At 39.3% G+C, this 25,717-nt stretch overlaps 1 protein-coding gene across 2 annotated transcripts in view; it reads left to right on the top strand.

Moving 5' to 3' along the window:
* Positions 1-25,383, top strand: part of CRBN (cereblon) — a 32,310-nt gene extending 6,927 nt beyond the window's left edge. The window contains exons 2-11 of one of the 2 annotated variants that reach the window (XM_060239575.1): positions 3,124-3,233; positions 4,473-4,675; positions 6,416-6,565; positions 11,072-11,234; positions 15,702-15,764; positions 16,976-17,060; positions 17,845-17,960; positions 20,157-20,221; positions 22,683-22,814; positions 23,291-25,383. In XM_060239575.1, the coding sequence (XP_060095558.1) occupies positions 3,124-3,233; positions 4,473-4,675; positions 6,416-6,565; positions 11,072-11,234; positions 15,702-15,764; positions 16,976-17,060; positions 17,845-17,960; positions 20,157-20,221; positions 22,683-22,814; positions 23,291-23,474 (1,271 nt within the window). In that variant the 3' untranslated portion in view covers positions 23,475-25,383. The remainder of the gene's footprint in view (positions 1-3,123; positions 3,234-4,472; positions 4,676-6,415; positions 6,566-11,071; positions 11,235-15,701; positions 15,765-16,975; positions 17,061-17,844; positions 17,961-20,156; positions 20,222-22,682; positions 22,815-23,290) is intronic. The other variant, XM_060239576.1, reaches the window with a different exon arrangement.
* The last annotated feature ends 334 nt before the right edge of the window (positions 25,384-25,717 follow it).

The following is a 25,717-nucleotide window of genomic DNA, read 5'->3' as shown; positions in this document are numbered from 1 at the left end:
ATTGGCCACCCCTGGCACAATAGTTATTTTTTTTTAATCATGGGACCAGAACGTGACATATCACTGCAATTTATAGATTCAGATGGGGTAACTATTCTTGTATACTTAGTACAGTAACTAATTGAGGGTTTTTGCAAGAATATTTATGACGGTACCTACCAGTAAATATAAACTTTCCGTGACATATCATGGAAAAAGTGGGTGTGCCCAATAACCACAGTTACATTCTGCTTCCAATTAAGGGTCCTTATTTGTTCTGTTTTGGGGGGCAAAGATGTGAAAAACCAGGTCAGTTACATGACAAATGAAAAAGAGCAAAGTAAAACAAAAATGAATACTTAGAAAATGGAAGCAACTTCTGGTATTGACTCCAACTTCTATAGTTGCCTGCCCACAAATCTGTTATGGCTTCAGGTCTTAGAAACACTCTTTGGGGGTCTTCAAGATGACCAACGTAGCATCTTTTTCTAAAAAAGTGAAATATTGTTTAAATGTTTTACAAACTTGTTGTGTCCCCTCTGAGGTAGTATAAAGGTACTGCTTATTTTTTTATTTTGATGTAGTAACTGATTATTATGCACTTTTAGTTAGTTATTAGAGAAGGTAGAGAAAGAAGTACTTTTCTCCCTTTCTCACAATACAAGAACTCGTGGACACTCAATGAAATTGCTGAGCAGTTGGGTTAGAATGGAAAAAAGGAAGTAGCGGTACTTCTTCACCCAAGGGGTGATTAACACATGGAATTCACTGACACAGGAGGTGGTGGCAACTACAAGCATTGACAGCTTCAAGAGGAAATTGGATAAACATGTGGAGTAGAGGTCCATCAGTGGCTATTAGCCACAGGGTATTGATGGAATTCTCTGTCTGGGGCAGTGATGTTCTGTATTCTTGTTTTGTGGGGATGATAATTTCTCTTGGAGCAGCACAATAAGTTTTATGGCATGCTGATACAACCTTCAGAAACATTCTTATGGTATTTTATTGAAATATAATGCTAAAGAAGCTGAAATATGTAATGTAATGTAATGTAAAATTTTATTTATATTCCGCCCTCCCCCGCCGAAGCAGGCTCAGGGCGGCTAACAGCACTTCAAGTAAACAATACAATACAATACAATAATAAAACATTAAATTCACATTAAAATGCACATTAAAACAATCAATAATTAAAACATTCCTAATTCAGCACTGGCGGTAAACATTATTAATCTAACGGTAAACATTAATTCAGTTATTAGTAAACGCCTGTTTGAAGAGGACGGTCTTGCAGGCCCTGCGGAACTGATCTAAGTTCCGCAGGGCCCGCACCTCCTCTGGGAGCTGGTTCCAGAATTGTGGGGCCGCAGCGGAAAAGGCCCGAGTGCGGGTGCTTTGAAGTTTGACTTCCTTTGACCCAGGGATATTCAGTCTGCTTTTTCCCACTGACCTCAGTGCTCTCTGGGGCTCATATGGGGAGAGACGGTCCCTCAGGTAGGTCGGTCCTTGGCCATATAGGGCTTTAAAGGTTATGACCAGCACTTTGTACTGGATCCAGTATACAATCGGCAGCCAGTGCAGTCTGCGCAGCCCCGGCCGTATATGCTCCCATCTTGGGAGACCAAGTAACAGCCTGGCCACCGCATTCTGCACCAGCTGCAGCTCCCGGGTCCGGTACAGAGGCAGCCCCATGTAGAGAGCGTTACAGTAGTCCAGTCTTGAGGTGACCGTCGCGTGGATCACCATTGCTAGGTCCTGACGCTCTAGGAAAGGAGCCAACTGCCTCGCCCGCCTCAGATGGAAGAATGCTGACTTGGCAGTGGCTGTTATCTGGGCCTCCATTGATAATGAAGGCTCCAGTAAGACACCCAGGCTCTTTACCCGCTGCGCCGTCTTCAGCGGCGCCCCGTCAAAGGCCGGGAGAGATATTTCCTTCCCCAGAGTGCCACGACCCACATGGAGAACCTCTGTCTTCGCTGGATTTAACTTCAGCCCACTCAGTCTAAGCCACGTTGCAACAGCCTGCAAAGCCCGGTCCGAAATAAAAAGTTAACTATTATTGCCAGTTTTAAAAACTATAAATATAATAGGCATATAGCAAAACTGGCTGAATTGTTTATTGGACTGCACAGCTGAACGATGGGCAGTTGCTCTAGCAAAGCAATTTACCAAAATGAAGCAGTGGTGGCCAAAGCAGAGTCTGTTATATGGAGTTACTAAGTGTCCACTGCTACATATAATGCATAGACTGAACATTAGTCCTGGTTCAGATGTCTCAGTTCTACTTGACCAGCTCACATAAATAAGGCATTAGCTCACTGGATCTCCAAATACTCACACCAATAAAAACAAGTGCAACATCTGTTATGGAATTAGCTGCAAAATATTCAGATAATTTCTTTAATAAAAAAGTTACTGTGAGAAAATACATGATCCATCCAATTGAGAGACAGAAAGAGGTGATATGAAGTGGAACTATGCTGACTCTCCCCAACAAAGGAATGAAGGTTCCGCAGAACATCTAACCAGGGTTCACATAGGAGTGGGCAAATATTCAAAGTTTTATGCTTGTTGGCTTTTTAAGGGCCTCCAGTTACAGGAGGATTAGAATAGGAAAAAATTATTAAATATTCCCTTGTAGTGATTTTCTGTTCCACAGCAGTGGAACAACATACACAAGGAGATTGGCAATTCAGACTGCAATTACTCTGAAACTGTCTTGCCGCACAGCTTCCTTATTAATCTAACTTGGCACTATTAGAGTTGTACTGTTTAGGAAAATAAAAAGCTCATCTGCATAACAAAAAATGTTTATGATTAGTACCAAACCCTGATAACTGAAGAAATGGCAAAAAAAGTAACTTTTATGGAGAAAGAATTTTGAAGTTTCAGAGTAAGAAAATGTGACTTTCCAGAAAGGCTCAACTAAATGTTAATTTGTATTCACAGTGTTAATATATTTTCAGATAGTTTCTGCAAAACCAGAAGGAAACATGAAAACTTAAACCATCACTTTAACTATGCATGTAGGAAAGTCACTGTCTTTCCCCAAAAATTTGTCTAACATTGACCATTTGGGGGAGTTGTGGGGTATGCTTTCTTGTTTTTTAAAATGAATATATGTATTCAATTTTGCCTTTCTAGCAGAGAGTGATGAAGAGGAGGATGTTGAAATGGAAGTTGAAGATCAAGACAGCAAGGATGCTGAAAAGCCAAACATTAATTTTGATACTAGTCTGCCAACATCACACATGGTATGTGCATTGCAGTATTCTCCTTTCCTGAACATGATTATTATCTGCGTGGCAGAATTGTAAGTGTAGCTGACTACAATGAAAACTGCTGTTATTGGGACTAGCTCACCCAAATTCATATCACCTTTTGAATATTGTATTCTTTCTATGTATTTTTATTTTTATCATATTTTAGTATCATATTCTCCATGATGTAACCATCATCTATTTATAATATAGCAAATTTCTCTCTGCTAGTAGCTTTTATACCCTTTGCTCCTGTTAGATAAATTGGCTGAATTAGCATACATAATCTGGTAAGAAATATAATCTCTAACTTTTGGGGTTACTTGTACTATACTACCGCGATCCATCTTCCTCTTGTTGTTGTTGTTATCCCATTCTGACCAAGGCCGGGTTCTGAGCGATGTACATCAGGTAAAAGGCAAACAACATTAAAACATCAGTTAATTTTAAGAACAATAAAGCAGTAAGAATTCCCACCCCAATGGCATCCTGCTAATTTCTGCTCATTCTCATCAACCTGTCAGAGCATGGGGGGTGGAGGAAACTTCTGGGGGGATAGGCAAAAAAAGGTGCCAACTGTTGCTGTCCTCAGTCAAAAGCCTGGCAGAACATCTCTTCCTTACAGACCTTGTGGAATTGCAAAAGATCCCGCAGGGCCCGCGTGTAGTCCAGCAGAGTTCCACCTGGTTGGAGCCAGAACTTAATCTCTTTTTATGCAAGGTAAAAGCAACAGCATCTTGCCATTTCCATACCCACAGCTATCCAGGACTCTTGGTAGGATTGGCTCTTTTTAAGCCCCAAATCATGCAGGAGGGAAGTGTGCACCTAGCTGTTTCTGTGTATCTTAAATGCACATTAAATATTCTGAATATATTACTGTAATCACAGGTGGTAAGAATTCAAGAATGGTCCAGAAGTACATACAGAGGGCCATTTCTATGCCTGTGCAGGAGAATCAAACCAAGTAGGAAGATGTTTTGCTTGTCAAACTTAGCTAAACTATACTTTGCCAATCAGTAGCACAAGCTACAGCACATCATCAGTCTTGTGTATTATAGCACTGTACAAACTTCCACAACAATTTTTGCAAATGTTCGTAGAACGGTATTAGCTATTTTCTTCCCTTCATCCTATTGCTGATGTCATAATTTTTGCATTTACAAAACATTAGCAGATCCCAGAACTCTCTTCTTGTATTGTAAAACTTCCATTTTATTTTTTTAATTTTGAAAGTACTTAGGATCTGATATGGAAGAGTTTCATGGGAGGACTGTTCATGATGATGACAGTTGCCAGATGATTCCAGTCTTGCCTCATGTGATGGTGATGTTGATTCCCGGACAGACATTGCCTCTGCAACTCTTTCACCCCCAAGAGGTCAGCATGGTGCGGAATTTAATACAGAAAGACAGAACATTTGCTGTTCTTGCATACAGGTAAAATACTTCGGTGGATTTATAAACTTAGGGCATTGATACTTTGTCCAGGGGAAGCAGTAAATGGAAGGTTCTAGGTGTTAAACGTTTTACTGGCTGCAGTCCAGAGCTCTTTGGTGGTTGCAGTGTATGCATACTCTGAGCCCCACACAAGGAAGCATTGCACTGTGTATTTTGTCATCAAAAAAATGATTTAAACTCCATGGATTGTGTGTGTGTGTAGTATGTGAAGTGTGATACACTTCACTGGTTACTCATTGAAGCAGAAGCTATCCTTGTACAGAGCTCTTACTGGGTGCTAAAGCCAGGACCGATTCCAGGCTTTTTGCTGCCCTGTGCAAGGCCCCCCCAAATCTAACCAATTTTTAAAAAACAAGAAATGTAGGAAAAATGAAAAGCACAAAACTTGAAACTTTTTTTACATTTTTAATTTTTTCTTTATTTTTAATTTAAATTTTAAATTTATTTTTTTAATTATGAGAATAAGTAATACAGCAGCATCAAATCTTTTTCAGAAAACAGTTTTAGCACAGTTTTAGCACATGTATTTTTCACAAATAGGTAGAGCTTTTTAAATCAACCTTGCGGTTAGAGTACGGTTAGAGGAAAGTGCCTTCAAGTCACAGCCAATTTATGGCAACCCTTCATGAGGTTTTCAAGGCAAGAAACTTGCCACTGCCTCCCTCTTCAGAGGTAGCTTGCCACTGCCTCCTTCTGCATCCTGCACTTCCTGGGTGGTCTCCCATCCAAATACTAACTAGAGACAACCGTACTGAACTTCCAAAATCTAATGAGATCGGGTTAGCCTGGGCTAGATGTGAGAGCTTCTAGTTCAAATCCTCATTTTACCTCACAAAATGATCACTGGAGGAGGCGGCTCCAGCAGTGGCAATGACCCACAGCCATCCAGTGGTGGAAGGAACAGAGGTATTGCCAGCTCCCAGGCCCAGCTGCAGTGGCATCTTGCTGCCCACCTCCCCAGGCGGTAGCAGCAGCAGGGTGCAGCTCCCTGTTAGTTGTAGTCCATGCTGCCACTGCCATCCCTGCTACCATTTCTTCTGTGGCAGAGGGGACGGCAAAAGGAAGCTGCGCATGGGGAGGGGGCGCTCGCTGCCCCTGTGGCCAGATGGTGCCCTAGGTGATGGCCTACCTGACCAACTCCCTAGTGCCAGCCGTGGATAAAGCAACTGAAACTGTGAACCACAAATATGCATAGTAAATGTGGGGGGATTAGATGGTGGCTCTTGTTGTTTGATGTGCATGGTGCTTTACAGAATACAAGAGAGGGTCCTTGTCGCTAGAAGGTTACAGTCTAAAACTTAAGGTAAAAAAGGTTAAAGGAGCAACAGTGTATTGGAGGCAATGGTAAACAATGGGAGAAGGCATTCATTTCATGTGTGACTATTTTTATATGATCCTTGCTGTGAAGTAATTGGTTGCGCGGAGAGGAAGCCTAACCTATAATATATCAATCCCACCTTTGAAATTGGTTGAAAATCTTTGGTGGTATAAATCATATTGATCACTTCCATAAATGTTTGACACATTGTTTGTGTTTCTACATTATCATGCCATAAAATTGATTTTAGTATTTTTGTTATAGTATAGAATACTACCATGCCAGAAATTTTTTTGGACTGTAAAATAGGGTAGAATTTTATTCTAGGGGAAAGGTGATGGGAAATTGTTGATGAAATGCTTGAAAAGGTAGTACAACTATGTCTGTTTTCTTCTTCTTAGCAATATACTTGAAAGGGAAGCACATTTTGGAACGACTGCTGAAATTTATGCCTACCGCGAAGAACGGGAGTATGGAATTGAAACAGTTAAAGTAAAAGCTATAGGAAGACAGAGGTTCAAAGTGCTCGAAATAAGAACTCAGTCAGATGGGTAGGAAAATACATATATTCCATGGGTGAATTGGGAAACCTGTTACAGACAACAGATTTTTATAATTTTGTTAGCACAAATGCTTAACTACCTTTCTTGTGGTTGTTGTTTTTTAGTTACTATTCACGAACCAGGTACAAGGTCTTGAAGTCACTGATAGCTGTGTTCTGTATAACACTCACCACACAATTACTAAAAAAAAATGCTGGGTAGTAGTGATCCACATATAGGTGCTGGCTTCATTTTTAAATATGAATTTTAGGTTGTTACCCTTTCTCAAACTGAGGTATTGTGATATAGTTCATGGTGGTATAGCTCATTGATTCCAATGTGATCCTTGTGGATGCCATGATGCCCGCTGATGAGTTTTCTGGCATTTACTGCTTCAGAAAATTCAGGACGCATCACTTTTGTGTCTGCTGAAAATATCTATTTGGAAATGGCTGCCTGCATGCTAGGAAGATGTCAGACTTTGAACCTCCTAATGTTTTGTTTGGTCCCAGTCCTCATGGTAGCCATACCATGATTACTTCTGCCCCCACCCCACAGCCACCATTTTGTTGTGGCACCCACTACCTGCTTTCAGAATTCTGAAAGTACCTATAGGTTCATCAAGGTTGGAACACCTGGTAAAACTGGTCTGTCAGAAGCTGACTAGTCCAGTTGGCCTGAACTGCTGTTACTTGCATTGTTTTCTTTATCTGGGTGGTACTAGATACTTGGAAATTTAATTACCATGATTATGGGGAATCTGTACATTTGTGAATAGGTTCTGGAGGTTTCTGGCAAGAAACCTCAAAATAGTATTTAATAGTTTTTAAATTACATCTTTGTGCTTATACACTTCTAATCAATGTGGGAAGGATAATGAGATAATACTTCCAAGGTGTCCTATCCAGGAATTGGTTTAACAATCAACAAAAAATGGGGTGGGAGAATATTGATGGTAGCATTCTAAAACCATTTATAGATATTAGAAAAGGTGACTGGGAATTAACTCTTGTTTCCTTCCTTGTCTGAAAGATTCAGAGCAATGAGCTGTAATTTAAAAGAAGATGTTCCAGTTAGTACAATTGAAACATGACACATTACAGTTGTACCTTACATTTAGAAACCAAAACCATCCCAGAAAATAGCATTCAGTGTGAAACAAAGAATCCTTGCATTACCAGTTACCTCACTTTTTTGAGTGTTTTTTCACACACATATCCAGTCAAAGAACATGGAGCAGGAATAGCACAAGCCCTACCAGTCACATGCATGTACAGTGTAAGGCCTATAAATCAGATTTTCCTCCCTTGTAGCTTGACAACCTAGTCCAAAATGAACAGTAAACTGTGGGTTTGTAGGGTCATCTGGATGTTGAAAAATGATGTGTTTAGCAAATAATATGAAACAAGAGACAAACCTGGTTAATACACAGGTCAAGCTAAAAAAAAAGCAAACTGTTCAAATCCCCATTCTTCCAGAAAGATTTCTGGGTGATTGAGGGCCAGTCATTCATTCTCTTGTACCTTACTGAGCCTCACTTACCTCTCATGGTTGCTGGGACGGTAATGTATGAGCAGGAGAACCATGTAGATTCTTGCCCTTGGAGAAAAGGCAGAATAAAAATGGAATTAATGTACAAATATAGAGAACAGTTGTTTGAAACTTGTAGGAGAACCTGCTAGTTCTTCATCCCCAAGAAGGCAGTTGCAACAAATTCCAGAACAGAAACTCATGCAGCCCTAAAATAAATGGCCACCTGTGACCTTTCGATATGCTGTTCCCCACTGTAGCCTGAGAGGGATTATGCTAAATTAGTTCAAAAGAGAGAATAAGTCGCCATGTGCCTATTCAAGGAATTATTTAGTGAAGTAATTATAGCTCATATTACGCAAAAAGTTAAAGTGACTTTCATAGGTGTTTAATATTAAAATAACATGAACTTGGCATTTCCTGACTTTATGATATGTTGTTTGGAGAACATTTTCACCTTTAGACTTCATTAAGGGCTTTTTAAAGAAAGAAAGAAGGTAACTAGATGTGCTGGTAGAAAAATTAACCTTTTTAGCATCCTGAGACGTTAGAGGAAGTTAAAAGTGGTACCATATTTGGATTCTGCAATTTTAGTTCAGCTGAACTATATGATGTGACACACAACAAAATTCTGACTAGTGTATTGATATTTTGTAGATCGCTTTTTGAAGAACAGATTTTCTGAAAAACAATTCTTTTTGATCCCAGTTGTCACTTTTCTGACACTTCAGATCTCTTGTTCAAATTTGTTTACAAATATACCTTTGTATTTTTGAGGATTTTTTTTCATTTTCACTTTTTTTATCGCTTCCATATCCTTTCGATGCGTTCACTCTCTCTCTGATCTTTTTTTTTTGTGGTGAAAAATGTTATTTGAGGATTTGGTGTGAGTCAGTATGAGGCACTTTCTGAGAGGGACATTTAGGGGGAAATGACAGTCTGATCGCATGTAATGTCTTTGTAGTTCTCTTCCATCTTCTTTGATAATAAATTCTCTGGACCTGTAGGTATGTGAACACAAGATGGCAGCACACATTAAGACTGTCATCCATTTCATCTTTCAAAATATTTTGATACAATAAAGGACCCTGTTCTGTCTTTTAAAAAACTTTGTCCAAACATTTTTGTAATACCACTGATGATCCTTCTGACACCTAGTGCCAGAACAGTTGGCCTTTCAGCACCAGGTTACTTTTTTTTATTGTGACAACTACTGACTGCTGATGCTTGTTTAGCAGACTGGGGTTTTTGTGTTTTTCATAATTTCAGTGTTGAATATAATCATCTGCTGCTATTTATTTTGCTTCTAAGTGATTACTAATCCACTTTTATTCTGGTGCTAATTTATTTGATTTTATGCTTGTTTGTTCCACTCATTTTGTAATAGGTTTTATTGAATGTTATCCATTAGGGTATAAACTGCTTGCTCTGCAAGACATCTTGAATACTTGTTGAAAAACGGACAACTTAGTTCTTCATTACCTAAATATTACTCAGGCCTGGCTTCATTTCCGCTGAATTATTGCTGTCAATGCAATACTCATTTAAAGGGGCTCGGAGTTCTGTTTCTTATATGTATTTTCAGTGCTATATTTCTACTGTAAAGTAAGTTGAAGGAGACAGACTACAGATGGATACAATCAGGGCATTTTTACCTCCCCCACTGTTTCTCTTCCCTGAAAGCCCCCATAGCCTCTCCTGTTCTCCTTCTTTCTCCTCTCCACCCCACTCACTAGCCAACCTACCTTTATCTGCTCCTGTCTTCAGCTTTCCCTCCTTCCCTCCCCCTAGCAGCCTGTACCTGGAAAAACCATGGCCCAGTTGTGTGGTGCCAGCCACCAGGCTAGGCCCAGGTTGCACGCAGTGGAGGAATGAGCTCAAAGTCCCAGCACTTGGGCAGCACCCTTGGCTTGGGACCCCATGCTGCTCATCATTACTGCTCCCCATCATTATCATCCATGCCCCCCCCAGTCCCGCAAATTATTTGGCTGGTGTGGTGGGGGTGTGAACCATGTTTTGCCATAGCCATATAGAGATATTTCCCCGGTATAGCTCAGCATTGCTGAAAGTGGTTCTTTTGGAACTATTTTGCCTTATAAAGCTCCAACATAGCTCCTGCAGAGCTTTGTTTTAGAGCAGAGGTCCCAGAGTTTTTTAGCCTGCAGGAATGTTTGGAATCCTGACACGTGGTAGATGCAGCCACAGAATGGCTGCTGCAGGAAGCAGAGCCAGCCACTAAATGGCTTCAGTAAATTACCTTTGGTCATACAGTGCAGATCCTTGTGCTGTGGTAGCAGCTGTAGCCAAAGCAATGTTTTTGAAAATTTTCGTAGCCAATCAAAATTCCAGTGACCAATAAAAAGGACCAATTGGCCCCTCCCACTTTCTAAAACATTTGGGCGCTCTTTAGAAAAGTGTTCGTAGATACTGTGATGTTCACAGGTACCACATTGAGAACCTTTGGAAGGTAGGTAAGCAACTTGTTCTTTAGTTTTCCCACCCATCTGTAAAGTTGTTGTGGGGGCAGTTCGTCTGTTGTGTTCATCTTTTGTGTGGTGAAGTAGAAACTTCTCACCTCCTTCTTAACTCCCAATAGGAATAGTGTAGGCAAAGAGCTCCATAATGTTGGCACTTAACACTCCCACATTAGAGAGAATAATTATATTCAAAACTTCCAAATCCAGTTTTGCATTTTACTGTGATGGCAGCTTGGTTTTAATATCTTTTCCCATTTTAAAATGACAGGATACTTTTCAAAATTGAATTAACTGAAGGATAGCTGGATAGAAATGGAGTATTTGGCCATCAATGATGTAAAAAAAAAAAAACCCTATAAAATAAACTGCAGAAAATCATGTGAAATAGCTTAAATTTCTGTGTTGCGCTCTTTGAGATGCCTTGTTTACAGAGATAAAGGGGCTATTTATTCAGTCCATAGAAGCCAAATGGGTGCAATTTTCATACTATATGAAATCTTTTTATCAGAATCCAGCAGGCAAAAGTACAAATCCTTCCTGAGCGAGTATTGCCATCAACGATGTCGGCAGTGCAGCTGGAGTCTCGCAGCAGATGCCACCTATTTCCTTCTTCCAAGCCTACAGCATGGCAGGATCAACATGTACATCAATGGCGGCAGAAATATCAAAAGGTCAGAAGCTAACTGTATTTTTATATGACATTTCAAAAATCAATATAAATTCCATCTGTCTTTTTAAAAAAAGAGATGTGCAAACTGGGACAGTATCTGTCAGCCTGTCTGTTTGGGTGGCTTATCAGTTCACAGCAATGGGCAGCTGTAAGTTTGTTAGATAAGTCACAGCTGATTCTAATTACCTGTTGGCTGCTTTTGGAAGGAAAGAGGGTGTTGGAGGCCAAGATGAAAGGCCAAAGTCTAAATACCTATGGAGGTACATACTTTAGTTCCTCCACATTCTAGAAGTAGGATAGGCTGCATCCATGTAGAGATGTAATAGGCAGTGTAGTCATTTCAGTCTTGGGCCTCCAATTTGTTGTTTGTAGTCTTTAGTTTTGAAAAAGGTATAGCTTAGGTCAGTTTGGCTATGCAGGATTTTTATCTTAATGCAGTATGTGACTTTCTCCTGATCCTTCATTGTCATGTGGATTGTGGACATAGATTTGGGGTGAGGCTAATATATCATGTTGCCTTGTAATCTTTGACCTTCTTACCTCATTGTTCTCCATGAGAATGTCACTTGTGAATTTGCACATTTAAGGTGCCGTTGAATTGAGGATTACCCAGTGTGTTTCATTCAAAGTTAACACTGTGTTCTGAGAATAGTTGGATCAGGAGTTCTGGATAGAGTTGTGTACTCTTAATGTTATCTTTTTGCATCTGAGAATGTGTGTGTACTCCAATAGTTTGCAGAAATGAATATCCTTGTAGCCTTATCAAGTAGTGAAGAATTAGTGGCCTTAACCAAGATAACCCAGAGATCAAATCCTAGTTTCAAATCTGGGTTAAAAGTGAACCCTGGTTAGTAATAACATGTAACTAGCCATTGCTAAGACTGAGAGGGAATTCACATGCAAGTCAGACTAAGTGGGAGAGAATGGCTGGTAGGAAGTTGCCCATGACCTGCATAAAGAATTGGGAACATTAAGTTTTAAGGCACTGTCCCTTTTTAAAGAAAGTGAACTGGAACTTCGCAGCCAATTGCATGTCCTTGTAATTATTAGTCACTCTCAAAAGCCTTTATTAGTATATATCAGATTATAAACAAAGAAATAACAGCTGCAGAAATAACAAAGTGCTACTGGAACCTTCATTAACCATGGAGGCCCAGATAGCAGCCACTGCCAAGTCCGCATTCTTCCATCTTAGGCGGGCAAGGCAGCTGGCCCCCTTCCTGGAGCGTGACGACCTAGCAGTGGTGATCCATGCAACGGTCACCTCGAAGCTCGACTACTGTAATGCCCTCTACATGGGGCTGCCCCTGTGCCGAACCCGGAAATTGCAGTTGGTGCAGAACGCCGCTGCCCGGTTGTTATTGGGGCTCCCAAGACGGGAGCACATTCAGCCGGGTCTCCAGGCTCTGCACTGGCTGCCAATATTTTACCGAGTTCGGTACAAGGTGCTGGTTATTACCTTTAAAGCCCTATATGGCCTAGGACCTGCCTACTTGAAGGACCGTCTCTCCCCACACATTCCCCGGAGAGTACTGAGATCGGGAACTCAAAATCTCCTGATTGTCCCCGGGCCAAAGGAAGTCCGTTTGAAAACTACAAGAGATAGGGCCTTCTCAGTAATGGCACCCTCCTGGTGGAACCAGCTGCCGGAAGAGGTAAGGGCCCTGCGGGACCTTGTTCAATTCCGCAGGGCCTGTAAGACAGTCCTCTTCCGGCTGGCTTACAACCAACTAGAACTAACCAGCACTGAAATACTGAAACGCTGAAACATGGGAATTTGAAACTGAGTGTAGCTGTAAGACCGCCGTATGTCTTGAATGTTTTAAGTGCATAATTATGTGAATGTCTAGATTTTAATTATGTAAATTTGGAATGTTAATTTTTATGTATAATTTTATATTTTATGTCAGTTTTTATATGTTGTAAGCCGCCCTGAGCCACCTGGTGGGAAGGGCGGGATATAAATCTCAAATAAATAAAATAAAAATAAATATGCAGCTATACATTGGACAATCGATCCTTGATTACCAGACTCAAGAATAAAGCAACCTTTTCAGTTATTTCAGATGACAAATCATTCAGAAGACGGCAAACCTTTACAGCGTTTGAGCAGCCTGTGTAATTATTAGTCATTATTCATTTCTAAAAAAGCACCTGAGTTATATTAGACATTTTACAAGTGGGGGACCCACGAAGACTTGGGGAGGGATATGATTTTCTCCTGTATCCCCCTTCCATGTTTTCTTTCTCTCCATAGCAGCCCCAAAGCCTGTTTTGTTGTTATTTCACTGCTTTCTGCCCATCATCATTCTGCTCCACACACCATCTTCAGCTTTCAGTCTGCCTCCCTCTGAAACATGTCTCTGCTTTACAGATGCTAAGGCTTGGAAGGCTCAGCAATAGTGTTGTGGCAGCATAGTAACCCCCAAAATGGCAATGGAGAGCTCAGTGGGTGTTCTTTTTTTTAAGCTACAGGTGGTGTTTGTATTATTTTGGTGGTGTTTTAATCCCAATTTTTTTTTTTGGGGGGGGGGGAGAGATTTCAACTTTTTCTGTGAACTTTGGACTTTCTTCTGGCTTGTAGAGAAATCTCCCATCTGTCCCTGACTCCATTTTGCAGAATATAAATTTATGGTCTGGTTTATCATGAAATAAAATACAAGTAGGGAACCTGCATGGACTTGTCAGAGACATGTCATTTTCCTCTCCCCCACTATTTTCTCTTTACTTTCTCTGAAAGCCCCCATAGCCTCTCTTTGTCAGCTTTTGCTCAGTATTAATCAGATTTCTTTGAGATGTGCAGGAAAAAGCTTTAATGAAAGATCAGAAGCAAACTGGTAGCAAGGTACCTTGGTAGAACTGACTTAATCAAAACTACATGGATATTTATAGGCAAATAAAATGGTTCTGTGTTGCGTGCCCAAACTTCAGGTGTGCCGTACACATTTAAAGCAATTCCCAAGCCTTCACATTATTTACGTTCAGTTCAAGGCTAGCTCTCAGCAGGCAGGAGCATCTGTCTGTACCAGTCCAGTTCATTTCCATGGATACCAGATAAGGACATTAATTAACATAACACTCTGAAGCTGACACTCCTGCAAGCCCCCCCCCCAATTTATGAAACAAATCCAGAGCTACAAAACAGAAGTCTGATTACATGATAATTATAAGGTGAATAACATATCTAGTGAATATGAGATGAATGTATATATGATGAATACATGCCAAAGAATATAAATATAAAAATAAATGTGACATCAACCATATGTGAAATATGTAAAGACATGATTAATAAGCAACAACAATAACACAAAGATTAGACTTTCACTTTTCCTAGGATCATAGCACATAAAAATCCATGACAGGGACCCTGACACTGGTTTTCCTGCTTTCTTCTTTTCTTCCCACCCATTAACCTCCCAGCGAAGAGGCTAGTATGGAGAGCTGAAAATACTTGATTACCTAATCCCTAAATTAGAGAAGCTTGAATTCTGCTGTTAGGTCCAAGCTAGATTTTAGTTAATTTTGATGCAAATGTGTAATTCTCTTCTGAATGGACAGGTAATAATACAATGGACAGATTAAGCCTCAATTCTGCCTAAACTTGCAGTTTTTATTCTTTTTGATATAAACATATGTTACAATCCTTTAAAAACAGGGTAAAACTCTAAATAAAAATAAACAGAATACAGAGTCTAATCTGGTGATGGCTTTAGCCCTCCAGCAAATTTCAGTGTGTTTAAGGCAGAGATGATCAGACAATAAATGGTCCCTAATGTAGAGTCTAATTCAAAATAACTGAGTGTACCTTTATGTTTATGTGCTAGTTCTCCTTTTCTTTCTTATTGCAGTGCTTTCTGCCCTTCATTTAAGCTTAATTTTCTTCAAATGTGTTTCAGTTTAATAGGTTCCATAGAGAGTGAACACTGAAGTCCTAAAAACAATGCAGCTGTGAGCGGATTTATCCATGCCCTAAGTTGTACAATAAACTGCTTAATATGCAGCAGCACAAGGTCAGCTTCACAGGTCAAGCAATTTCCCATATGAATGGGGCAATTTCAAGCACATAAATGCAAATGGAAATATGTGTTATGTTACATTTTATCCTTTCCACCCCACACCTCCCTCCAAGAAGCTCAAGTCAATGTTGTTCAAAAATGCAAGTCCTTGGCTGCTGTAGTTCCATCATTTGAAAAATACATTTATCCCTGTTTCCCTTATTACAGTGTTCTGAAGTTCAAAAGATACTTTAGCAGTACTTTAGCAAAATACTGAAAAGAACAGTCATACAAATATAGAATGGGGAAGGTTAGGAATGGGCTAATTTTTAAATAAACCAGTGCTTCCTAATCGCATTATCCTTCCTCTGGTACTGGTAAAGCTGCCTTAGAGACCCTGGTAGAGGCCAGGTATAAATTTGATGAACAGCTAATTCTGCAATAAATGATATATATAATGTCTTTTACAGAGGAAGTTCCACTGTGCTAGTCTGACTTCCTGGCCATCTTGGCTGTATTCCTTATATGATGCTGTAAGTATCAATAAAATCTTAATCTTTGTTACATTTAACATCATACATTGTTGTAGGTTGTTAATCTTTTTTAAATAACAAATGGATAGATTGCACAGCTCCCTTCTTGTGCTAAACAGGGAAGACTGTAGCTTTCTTAGTACAAAGGAAAACCCATGTCCTTTCTATCTTAGACTGTTGTCTTATTAATGAATCAGTGCTGTGTTTCCCCCCAAAAGCTGGTACATCCTCCAGTGGATTAATTATATGCTGTTATTTTATCTTATCAATTTTGTACTTCAATAAGTTCTCTTGCTGACTTAGGTTTGAATCAACTAATGATCTGAAAACATGCTTTTAGCTTCTAGTGAGCTGCAGAAATATAGCTTTTGATTTGCCACCAAACTTCAGTAATCGCCCTACAGATCGGTTTTGAATTTAGTTCATCTTGTTAGTATGAAGACTCTGAATAATTTGTATTTACCAGTATTTTTGTCTGGTGCTCTTCTGTACCCTGGGTACAATGAAGAAGAATTTTTTTTCCAATACTTCTGCCATGCAGTTTTGTTGACTGCCAGCTTTAGAAGCTTTTCTGTTAATATATTTGTCCTTAACAAAAGTAGGTGTGATACCTCTTTTGTTTGTGAATACAAGTATGTATAGGGACCTGTTAGTTTTATGTAGTTGATAAATGTTAACATTAATATTCTGTGATAACCTGATCCTGTGAAAGGACTGTTGACTTATACCTGCAAATGTAATTGAATAATAGCATTTATCTAGCACTTGTCATGTTGAAGGGTTTTCATAATTGTTATCTTGTAATAACAAAAATCTCTCAAAGTAGGCCAGTAATTTCCCATTATTGTAGATGGGAGACCAAGAGTAGATGTTACCTGCTGAGTTTGCAATAGAAGTGGTGTTGATCACATTTTCTTAACCACTGAAATATGGCATAGAATGAGATAACTTGGTGTATTTTCTTCAGCCTTTTCTTATGGCTGCTGAGTTTGTGTACATAACTTTGCTACAAGCATAGTATATGATGTTTCTGGATTGCTCATAGTTTCCTTCATTTTCGTATGTGTAAAACAGATTCCTAGGGAATGTCTTTGTCAGATTCAGAATATTACATTTTTCCTCAGTAATGAAACAAACCTCAAAGGATCTCTGTTCTTAATAAAGAAAGAAGAAGTTTCTGTGTTTAAATTAGGTTTTTCTTCTATCATAAGGAAACCTTGATGGAAAGAGTTAAGCAGCAGCTGCATGAGTGGGATGAAAATCTTAAAGATGAATCACTTCCATCAAATCCAATAGGTACTCTAATACACTTAACTAAATAAAAGAATCCCTTAATATATCATCCTATATTTCTCCTTGTTTCTTAAACAGTAGTGGTCCACTGGTTGGTACTGCTACTGGAAAAAAGGGTTTATCTGAATGTGGGTTATTTTTACAATGCAGTATGGTAGTCTTTAAGGTACCAGACCAGATTGTTTACCCTAAAGGTGTATGTTGTTCTTTTAAAGAAAATAACATCTGTAGCATTTGGCCTCTCTGTATAGTGAAGCCTTACATAGAAACTGCTTGAAGGGCTTTTTAAATTGGTGGGCAGAAAGCCAGGGGAGAGGCACAGTTGTTGCTGAAGCAGAGTGCTGCCTATGTGCTGAACGTAGTTCTTCTTGCTCATCTTGCTCTTGCTATTTGTGTAATGCAGGCAGAGGTTGGTGTGTCCATATTGTAATATTGTCACTTTTTAAAAATCAATTCCAGTGTGTCTCCAGCCCAGATAACTTTGTGGTATATCTTTCATCATGCTCTAGTTGTTAGGAGACATATGCCCTAGTGAATGCAAGGTAAACCACATAAGAGTTCAGTGTGTGAACTATGCTAAAAGCACATAGAAGATACCACCACCACCTATCTTTTCCACTAGAGTTGCTGCAAAAGAATGTACTGTTGACTGTCGGTGCTTTAAGTAAAGCAATATGCCGATAACAGGATGACAGAACTAATCCAGTATCAAGCTTTTGATTCAGCCTTTCAGCGTCATTTTAAAAAATCATAAAATGAAGTGTGCTTTTTCCTCTCCCCTCCCCAGATTTTTCCTACAGGGTTGCAGCTTGTCTGCCCATTGATGATGCATTACGAATTCAACTCCTTAAAATTGGTAGTGCTATTCAGCGACTTCGATGTGAGCTAGATATAATGAACAAAGTAAGTATACTGAATGTTTTTATTACGTTGAATCTGGTAGCATTCATCAGTGATTTTGGTATTTTCAAACAAGAAAAACCTTTAATCTTTTTTCTCGATGGGGGGCATTTTATATTCAAGAGACAGGTTTTTTGAGATAAGCTTTGCTAATATTTAGAGAGTCGAATGCCCACAGGGAAAAATGGATACATTTTGGGGGAAAGCTCTTCCCCCCCCCCCCAGGACTCCCCCCGACCCCATTTTTCTGGTGGAAGCCTTGGAAAATGGTTAACTGGGAAAAACCTTCTATTAAATATTTTATCTGTTAGAAGGATTAAAATGCTTCTTAAGGCAACGTTTTTCACTCTCAAAGTGAATTGCATAGAAAGTTTGGGAAGTCTGTGTGAACGCTGAGAACTGTCCCATGAAATATTTTTTTCTTTTTACACGAGGGAAACCTTGTCTTACAAAACACTTTCCTAGGGGTGTGCATTCAGATCTTTCCAAGCTGAAAAATTATTTTTACATTCCAAAGTATCTGGAATTTTTCAGGAAAACGGAGGGAGGGGGGGAGGAATCATGAAAAAAAAATCCCAACTATTTTTGAATTTGGGAAGATCAGGGAAACAGCTGAGGCAGGGAGGGTTCTCCTTGCCTATCAGCTGTCCCCTCGCCCTTCTGCAGTCTATTTAAATATGGCTGTGTGAAAAGATTGGGAAAACTGCTGAGATGCTGGGAAATTGCTCCTTGTCTTTCAGCTGCTCCCTCCAGGCTGGTTTAAAGGAACTGCAGAAAAGATTGGGGAGACAGCTGAGAGACAGGAGGCACTGTGAAGCTGTGTTTTGCAGTTTTGCCACTCCTGAGTCGTCTCCCCCCCCCCCATCCTGTTTTTCCCGTCTCAGGTCTACTGGGCCTGAGAAAACTCAGGATTTCTGAAAAATCCTGGAACCAAATAGTTTGCTGGTATTGGGAGCACATAGAAGATACCAATTTGGTATCTGGAAATCCCATTTTGGGGGGGGGGGGGATACCAATAGACCCAAATAAAAAACCCTGCACACCCCTACATTTTACTCATTCCAAGCACAGAACATGAAAATGTCTGAGGACATTTTGAGTTTTTCCAGTGGGGAAAAATGGAAAGTCCTTAAGTTAGCTCTTACAGTATAGATATGCAGCATTTACAAAAAAACCTTTTGTTTAAATGTTAAAAATGTTTGGCGACATATTTCGTTGCAGACATACTATGCTGCTTCCAACTTCACAAGAATTGCATTTTGGGAAACACATCCTGTTGCAGTGGGAAGGGGGCAGTTAGGAAAGTTTTGCTCCATGTTCTCCATGGCACCTGTAGTCCTTAAGACAAAATATGGAGTTGAAACCTATTAACTCATACTAATAGCTTCAGGGTATGTACTGTGCTTATTAAAAATATATAAAGTTGTAAACTGGGAACTTACTCACGCCATAGATGAATATATGAAAAGCATTTGACTTCACAAAACCTTTAAAGGTCAAATATTAAATGCTTTTGGGACTCTAAACAGTGAGGTAGAATTTCCATTTTGCTTGAAGGTACAGTTCTTTTAATACAGTTCCAAGGCATTCTGTTTTTCTAATGCTTTAACTATTAGCAGTACCTGAACTGTGGAGAATTTTCTTTGCTTCATATATGTTCAGGCTAGTCTCAAGTTGAATAAAATGACTTGAAATGTTTATTTCCAGTGCTGTGGCAGTGATGGTTTTTATATTTATTTTCCAAAAATTTTGACAAATTATGGAGGAAACATGTATTTTTACTTTCCCAGTACATAATTTGAGGAGAGAATTGGTGCATCTTTCTCCTTCAAAACAGTCTTTTAAAGGAAAATCAAGTCCACTTTTACCCAACTTCTAAACTTCTGCATGTATTAAATGACTTTAGTTTCGGTATAGTTATATGCATACATTACAGGAACAGGAATAGCATTTTTCACACTAGAGCAGTTGCAAGAATTATGTGTGTATTTCAGTCTGATCCCCCTGCCGCAAAAAGTGTTGTTCAGTTTAAGTCTTCAAAAACGTGCAACATGCAACAAGATCGTAATGTTCAATCCGGATTTCGTTCAAATTATATATAATATGAAATTGTTAAACAAATAAAGACAAAAGGAGTTTCATACATAGTCTGGCTAAAAGCTTGAGTTGAGTTTTTCCTCATTGTTTGCTTTGTTATAGTGTACATCCCTATGTTGCAAGGATTGTCAGGACACAGAAATAACAACAAAAAATGAAATATTCAGGTGAGTGTGTAATGGATCTACATTTTAACCTAGGCAGCAGTCTGATGTCACACTATACAACCGTTCATACAAACCCAGGTTAGGCTACCATACGTATTAAGTCACATTTTATGTACCAACCCTGGTTAGTTTCTAATGCAGTCTAAAATGCTGCTTGGATTGCTGCTCTTGGGAGGCAAGGGAACCCCAGGAACTGTTTGATGGTGCAGTTAGAGTTCTGCAATACAAGGGGGGGGGGGACAAAAAAATCCCCCTTCCCTTTGTCTTGGATCCACTGGAGGATTTCCACAATCCAGCACCTGCAGTTTCACACTTATGAAGCAAGCATTCTGAATTACTTCTGGTAACATGCCTCTATTCAGGAGAGACAGGTCATTTCCATTTAAGCAACTGGTTGGGTTTGCTTTCTCTCACCTCCCCTTTCCACTGTAGCTTACATTCCAGGTGCAGTCATAACAGCAGCTGCTTCTATGGGAAGAATGGTGTCATGCTTTGGTAGTTTAGCAAAACTTGAACGCTCAGTTTTTAGTCCTCAGTCTCCTCCCCCTCATCAGCCACTAATCATATTTCTTGTGCAATGCAAAAATCCCCCACAAAACTTCTTCATAGGGACAGGGTGGGAAAGATGCCAGGTGGAATAGTGAATTATTTGTGCTTATATCAATGCCCACTTACAGAATAATTTGATTTTTATTTTCTCTCTCCTCTCCAAAGATCATGTTCCTGATACAGCCAAAATAAAACCAGTTATCTCACTAGGTGAGATACTTATGGTTGTTACATTTTTCTTTTGGAACAATTTTCAGTATATGCAAAAAATTATATATTAATTAAAAACTATATATTATTAAACTATATATTTTATCCATTTTGCCATCTAAATTTCTTCTCTGGAAACTTTTTTTCTCACCCCACCCCCCTTATCCAAGCAGTTTACATAGATCTTGTGCCCTCTATTTTATTCTTTCAGCAGTCCTGTGAGGTAGGTTAGGCTGAGCATGAGTGACTGGCCCAAGTTCATCTTCATGGATGAGTGAAGGTTTAGAGCCAGACAGAGGAGGGGATGTGACCTGAGAAACCAGCAGCAAAAGCCAAATGCTGCTTGAACACTCAGTTTCTCAGCCAATCATTGCTGCTCAATGGGATGGCATTACTAATTAAACTGAGACTTGTGCATTTTGATAATTGCTACAGATTATGGATAGGAAAGTAGCTTCAGGCTATAATTAATACTTGGTTCTTAAGAGTCCAGCAACAACTCTGGTTTGACTATCTGCATTCAGATGCTACAACTAACTGTGGTTTAAGACATCTGAATGTATCCTTGGAATCCGATACATGTGTATCTTCTTTGCTTCCAAATAATATTTAGCCTTAAAAAATGAGTACCTAGTACCTTGGGGACTACCTTCATCCCTGCAAGTAGATACTGAAGATCTGCCAATGAAGCATTTACCACCTGCTGTAGGTGCTAGGGGATTCTGAAGGAGCATGGATTTTCTGTGGTGGATCCCATTTCCTGTGGAGGCTTAACAGGCCATGTCTCTCCTCTCTTCGAGGGGGAATGAAAATGTACTTTTTAAAAAAGCTGTGCCTTCTCCAATTACATTTAAATAAATTGTATTTCAGTTTAAATGTTGTTGTGTTTTTAAACGTGTTGTTTTTGTGCTTGGTCGTCAAAAATGCTACTGACTTTTGGTGTCCCCCTTGGGTTTTCAAGGCAAGAGATGTTCAGAGATGGTTTGCCATTGCCTGTCTGTGTAGTGACCCTGGACTTGTCTCCAATCCAAATACTCACCAAGGCCAACCCTGCTTAGCTTACAAGTTCTGAGCTAGCTTGTGCCATGTAGGTAGGGCTCTTGCAATATTTGTAGTGTCCTGGTATCTGATCTTGCATATTAGTTTTTAGATGTATTTTTAGACTTGAATTAGACTTGAATTTGTTTTTATCTGGAACTTTTAAGATTAAGCGGTAGTGTATAAATATAGTAAATAAAATAAATGTTCTACTTCTTTTTGTACTTGTTAAGGAGTGAGTGGACTAGAATAGTATCTTCATGTTTAATTATAGTTCAGTAAGGATGTGGCCATTTGGCACACAGTCAAAGCAGAAATGGCCTTATCTTGCTCATAACTGCCTTCTGCTTCTGAGAGAATTTGAAAGCCCTTTGTACATGCTATGAAGCAACAAGCCTAGGACATAGTTTGAGTCAGTTGGTATGGGAGTGGGGATGGAATGGGGAAAGAATTGCTAAGGCTGCAGATCTTTATGGGCTTCCATGTTTTTGTAATTTTGATGGGCAGAAATTTGTTTAAATGCAAAACTGTTTAGTGTGCCAAACTTCCAGCACAAATGTCTGAGGAATTTGTTTAAAGTAGAATCGGAACTGCTGAGTTTTTTGCTGGTTTGTTTTAAAGCACTCTTGGATTCTATAACTGACTTAGCAGTTGTTTGTTGTAGTTTATCCTTGTGTGGACCCATGGCTGCATATGTGAATCCACATGGCTACGTGCATGAGACCCTTACTGTATACAAAGCCTGCAACCTGAATCTGAGTGGCAGATCTTCCACAGAGCACAGCTGGTTTCCAGGGTAATGAAATGTTTCTTTTTAATACTAGCAGGTAACATGCCATATTAGTGCTTCACTCTTTACCAGGTATTGCACCTGGTGTGCATGGCCTTAGCTAAGACACTTAGGGAGCATATGGTATAGCCCTTGAACAAGTGCCTAATAAAGGTGAACAAATGCCTAATAAAGGTATCAGTAATCAGTATAGTCCTTCATCCAGATGAACCTCTGCAGAATATACTCAATGATACTGCTTGTGTAGAACCACTCTTTGCAAATGGAAAGATTATGTTTCAGGGAGAAGTATCTAACCATTTTAGCTTTCTAAGGCAGTCTGTTAACACACTATTAGATTGTTACAGTTCAAGCCCTATGCATGTGCATCCATGCACATTATTACAGTGGTTTTACTATTACAATGGTATTAGTGACTGTAAGTGATGTGGTGCATTGTTCTTGAGTTATATGTATGCTCAGTTCATGGTGTCATCTTGTAGGTACGCATGGACGATAGCCCAGTGTAGGATCTGCAGAAGCCATATAGGTTGGAAGTTTACTGCAACAAGGAAGGATATGTCACCTCAAAGATTCTGGGGACTGACCCGTTCTGCCCTGCTGCCAAGGATTCCAGAAACAGAGAATGACTCGGGTCAAGAAAGAACACCTTTGCTTTGCCTGTGACACTTCATCTTTGGGTGGACTAGAAGCAGTTGAGGTCTCTTAAATGAATCTACTATGTGCTGCATATGTTTGGTTATATATTTAAAAAATCAGTATATTTGAGTTTCAGCGAAGGAAAGGTACTGTTGTTTCCAAAGTAAATGAAATGTCTAATATTTGAATTTGGCCTTCTGGATGGAAAAGGACTGAATGTGAGAGAGCACAAGAAAAGCAGACTGCCTTCAAAATCTGGCAGAACCTGAGGATTGTACAGTTTATACCTATCCTGTAATTATGAAAGAAGACACAAGCCACTTTTGAAGAGATTGCCTGAAAAACTTCTTGATTAGGGGTGAAGATGACATGTAATTTGATTTATGTGTAATGATAGGAATAAGATACTGCCCACTGTTTTAAGATATTTGCTTATAAAATGTTGTGAATGTATAAGAATCCCAACTTTCTTAAAGTGTGAAATAGCTTATAGGCACTGAGGTGTTTCGCTTGAATAAGCCTTAACTGATGATGAGGTCTGACTGTCCTGTAGGGGCTGCTGGGATCATAAGACCCAAGTTTAAAAGGATGTTGCTTGAAAAGCAAGTGCTGAAACCTGCTGCTAAAGGAGCTATTATATGCAATTCCTTTGTAAAGAATCCCTATAGAATTGTACTGTCCTTGTTTTATCCTTTTATCTGATTCCACTCAGTTGACATGTTTTGACCTATTAATTTTTTTAAAAGAAATGGAACTGTTGTTTATCTGAGACCCCAAGAAAAAGTATGTGATTTTCTTTCTTAAAGCCTTTAGTGTATTTCAGTCAGTCATAGAATATTTCTGCTTGATCATTTAAATCCTCTGAGACATTATGTGTCTTTGTGTTCATGCTTAAGATTCTGTGGAGCCTTTGGCAGAGCTGTTGCTCAGTAACATGTAGGTTCAGCATTGGAAGGAAGCAGCTGTCTCAGCTGCCTTTCAACAGCATCTGTCTGTGTTACAGAACAGGGTGCCAAAAACAGGGTTGCAATTTTCTGCTGTTTTGTTTTCCCAGAATGCACTTTGACAAGCAGTGTTTGTAAATGTCAGCTCTTCCTTACATATATATGGATATAGGAATTTTCCCCACTTTGAGGCTACTTCTTTCCCTCATTTATTCAGTATACATTGTAGAGCCCTTGTTAAGTGTTGATGGTAATTTTGTTGAAGTAAAAACTGCTAAAATCAGTAATTTTGTACAAATACCAATGTATTTATCTAGTCTGTGAGATGTTGCTTGAAAACCTTTGTAATCTAATGATAACACCATCGCTTCTGCGTTTTGCAGGTGGAAATTAGTTTCAGGGAGAAAGTGACATTTAATACTGAACACTTTAGATGCAGGCAGGAATTGTTCTAAGCTCACGCTGTTCCTTGAAGTCTACCTCTTGTTGCCAAACTTACTCTTTCCTATCCCAGCCACAGTTGATCTGTTTATCTTGTTTTGTGCTGCAGCTTAGTCCTTCCATTGAGCTGTGAAAAGCAATATTAGCTGAAACCTCATTTTGAACAAATGGAGTGAAATATGGAGCATTTTTATTAGAGAAAGCATTCGTTCTAGATTTTATTCAGCTCTCAATATATAAAGCTGTATTGCTGAAAGCACAGGGAATCTGAAAGTTATCTTGTACAAAACTCATTCAGAAAAACTAGAGAGCTTTTTTTTCCTAAATGAGTAAAATGTATAATAAAACATGGTGCTCTCTTTGAAGGGCCTAGACTCCTGTGGTTTTCATTCTGTTTAGTGGGATGCACAAATATTCAGGATGTCAGGAAGACCTTATTTTTTTAAATTACTGCACAAGAGGATGGGGTACGGTGGTGGTGTGTGGAGATAAGTTTTCAACCCTTGCTATAACATATTGCAAACCTACATTAAAATTAAACCTTCATGCGATGAGTGTGCTTTTTTGATCTGAGAAGAATAAAAGTGGCATTTAACAGGCTTTGTGACTGGTACTAATCCCAAGTATGATGAAATCAGGACAGTGTCTCATGGTTACACATTCTGTCTTCTCAATGTACTTAGAAGGCAATTGTGTTGAAAGATTCCACTTTTTCTAATATGGGATCTAATTCCTACCTCCATTCCATATCTGCCATTTGATTATATTAGCACTATAGCACAGAATAAAGGAAGTCCCACCATTAAGAAATGCAGGCTTCAGGCTTATTGTTCATTTTGCATGGGCAAGGTGAAGTGTGTAAAATAATGAACTACTCTTTATCTT

This window comes from Heteronotia binoei, chromosome 5 (assembly GCF_032191835.1).
Source record: "Heteronotia binoei isolate CCM8104 ecotype False Entrance Well chromosome 5, APGP_CSIRO_Hbin_v1, whole genome shotgun sequence".
NCBI lineage: Eukaryota > Metazoa > Chordata > Lepidosauria > Squamata > Gekkonidae > Heteronotia > Heteronotia binoei.
Note: the sequence above shows the minus strand (reverse complement) of the source record. Positions and strands in the feature narration are given on the sequence as shown.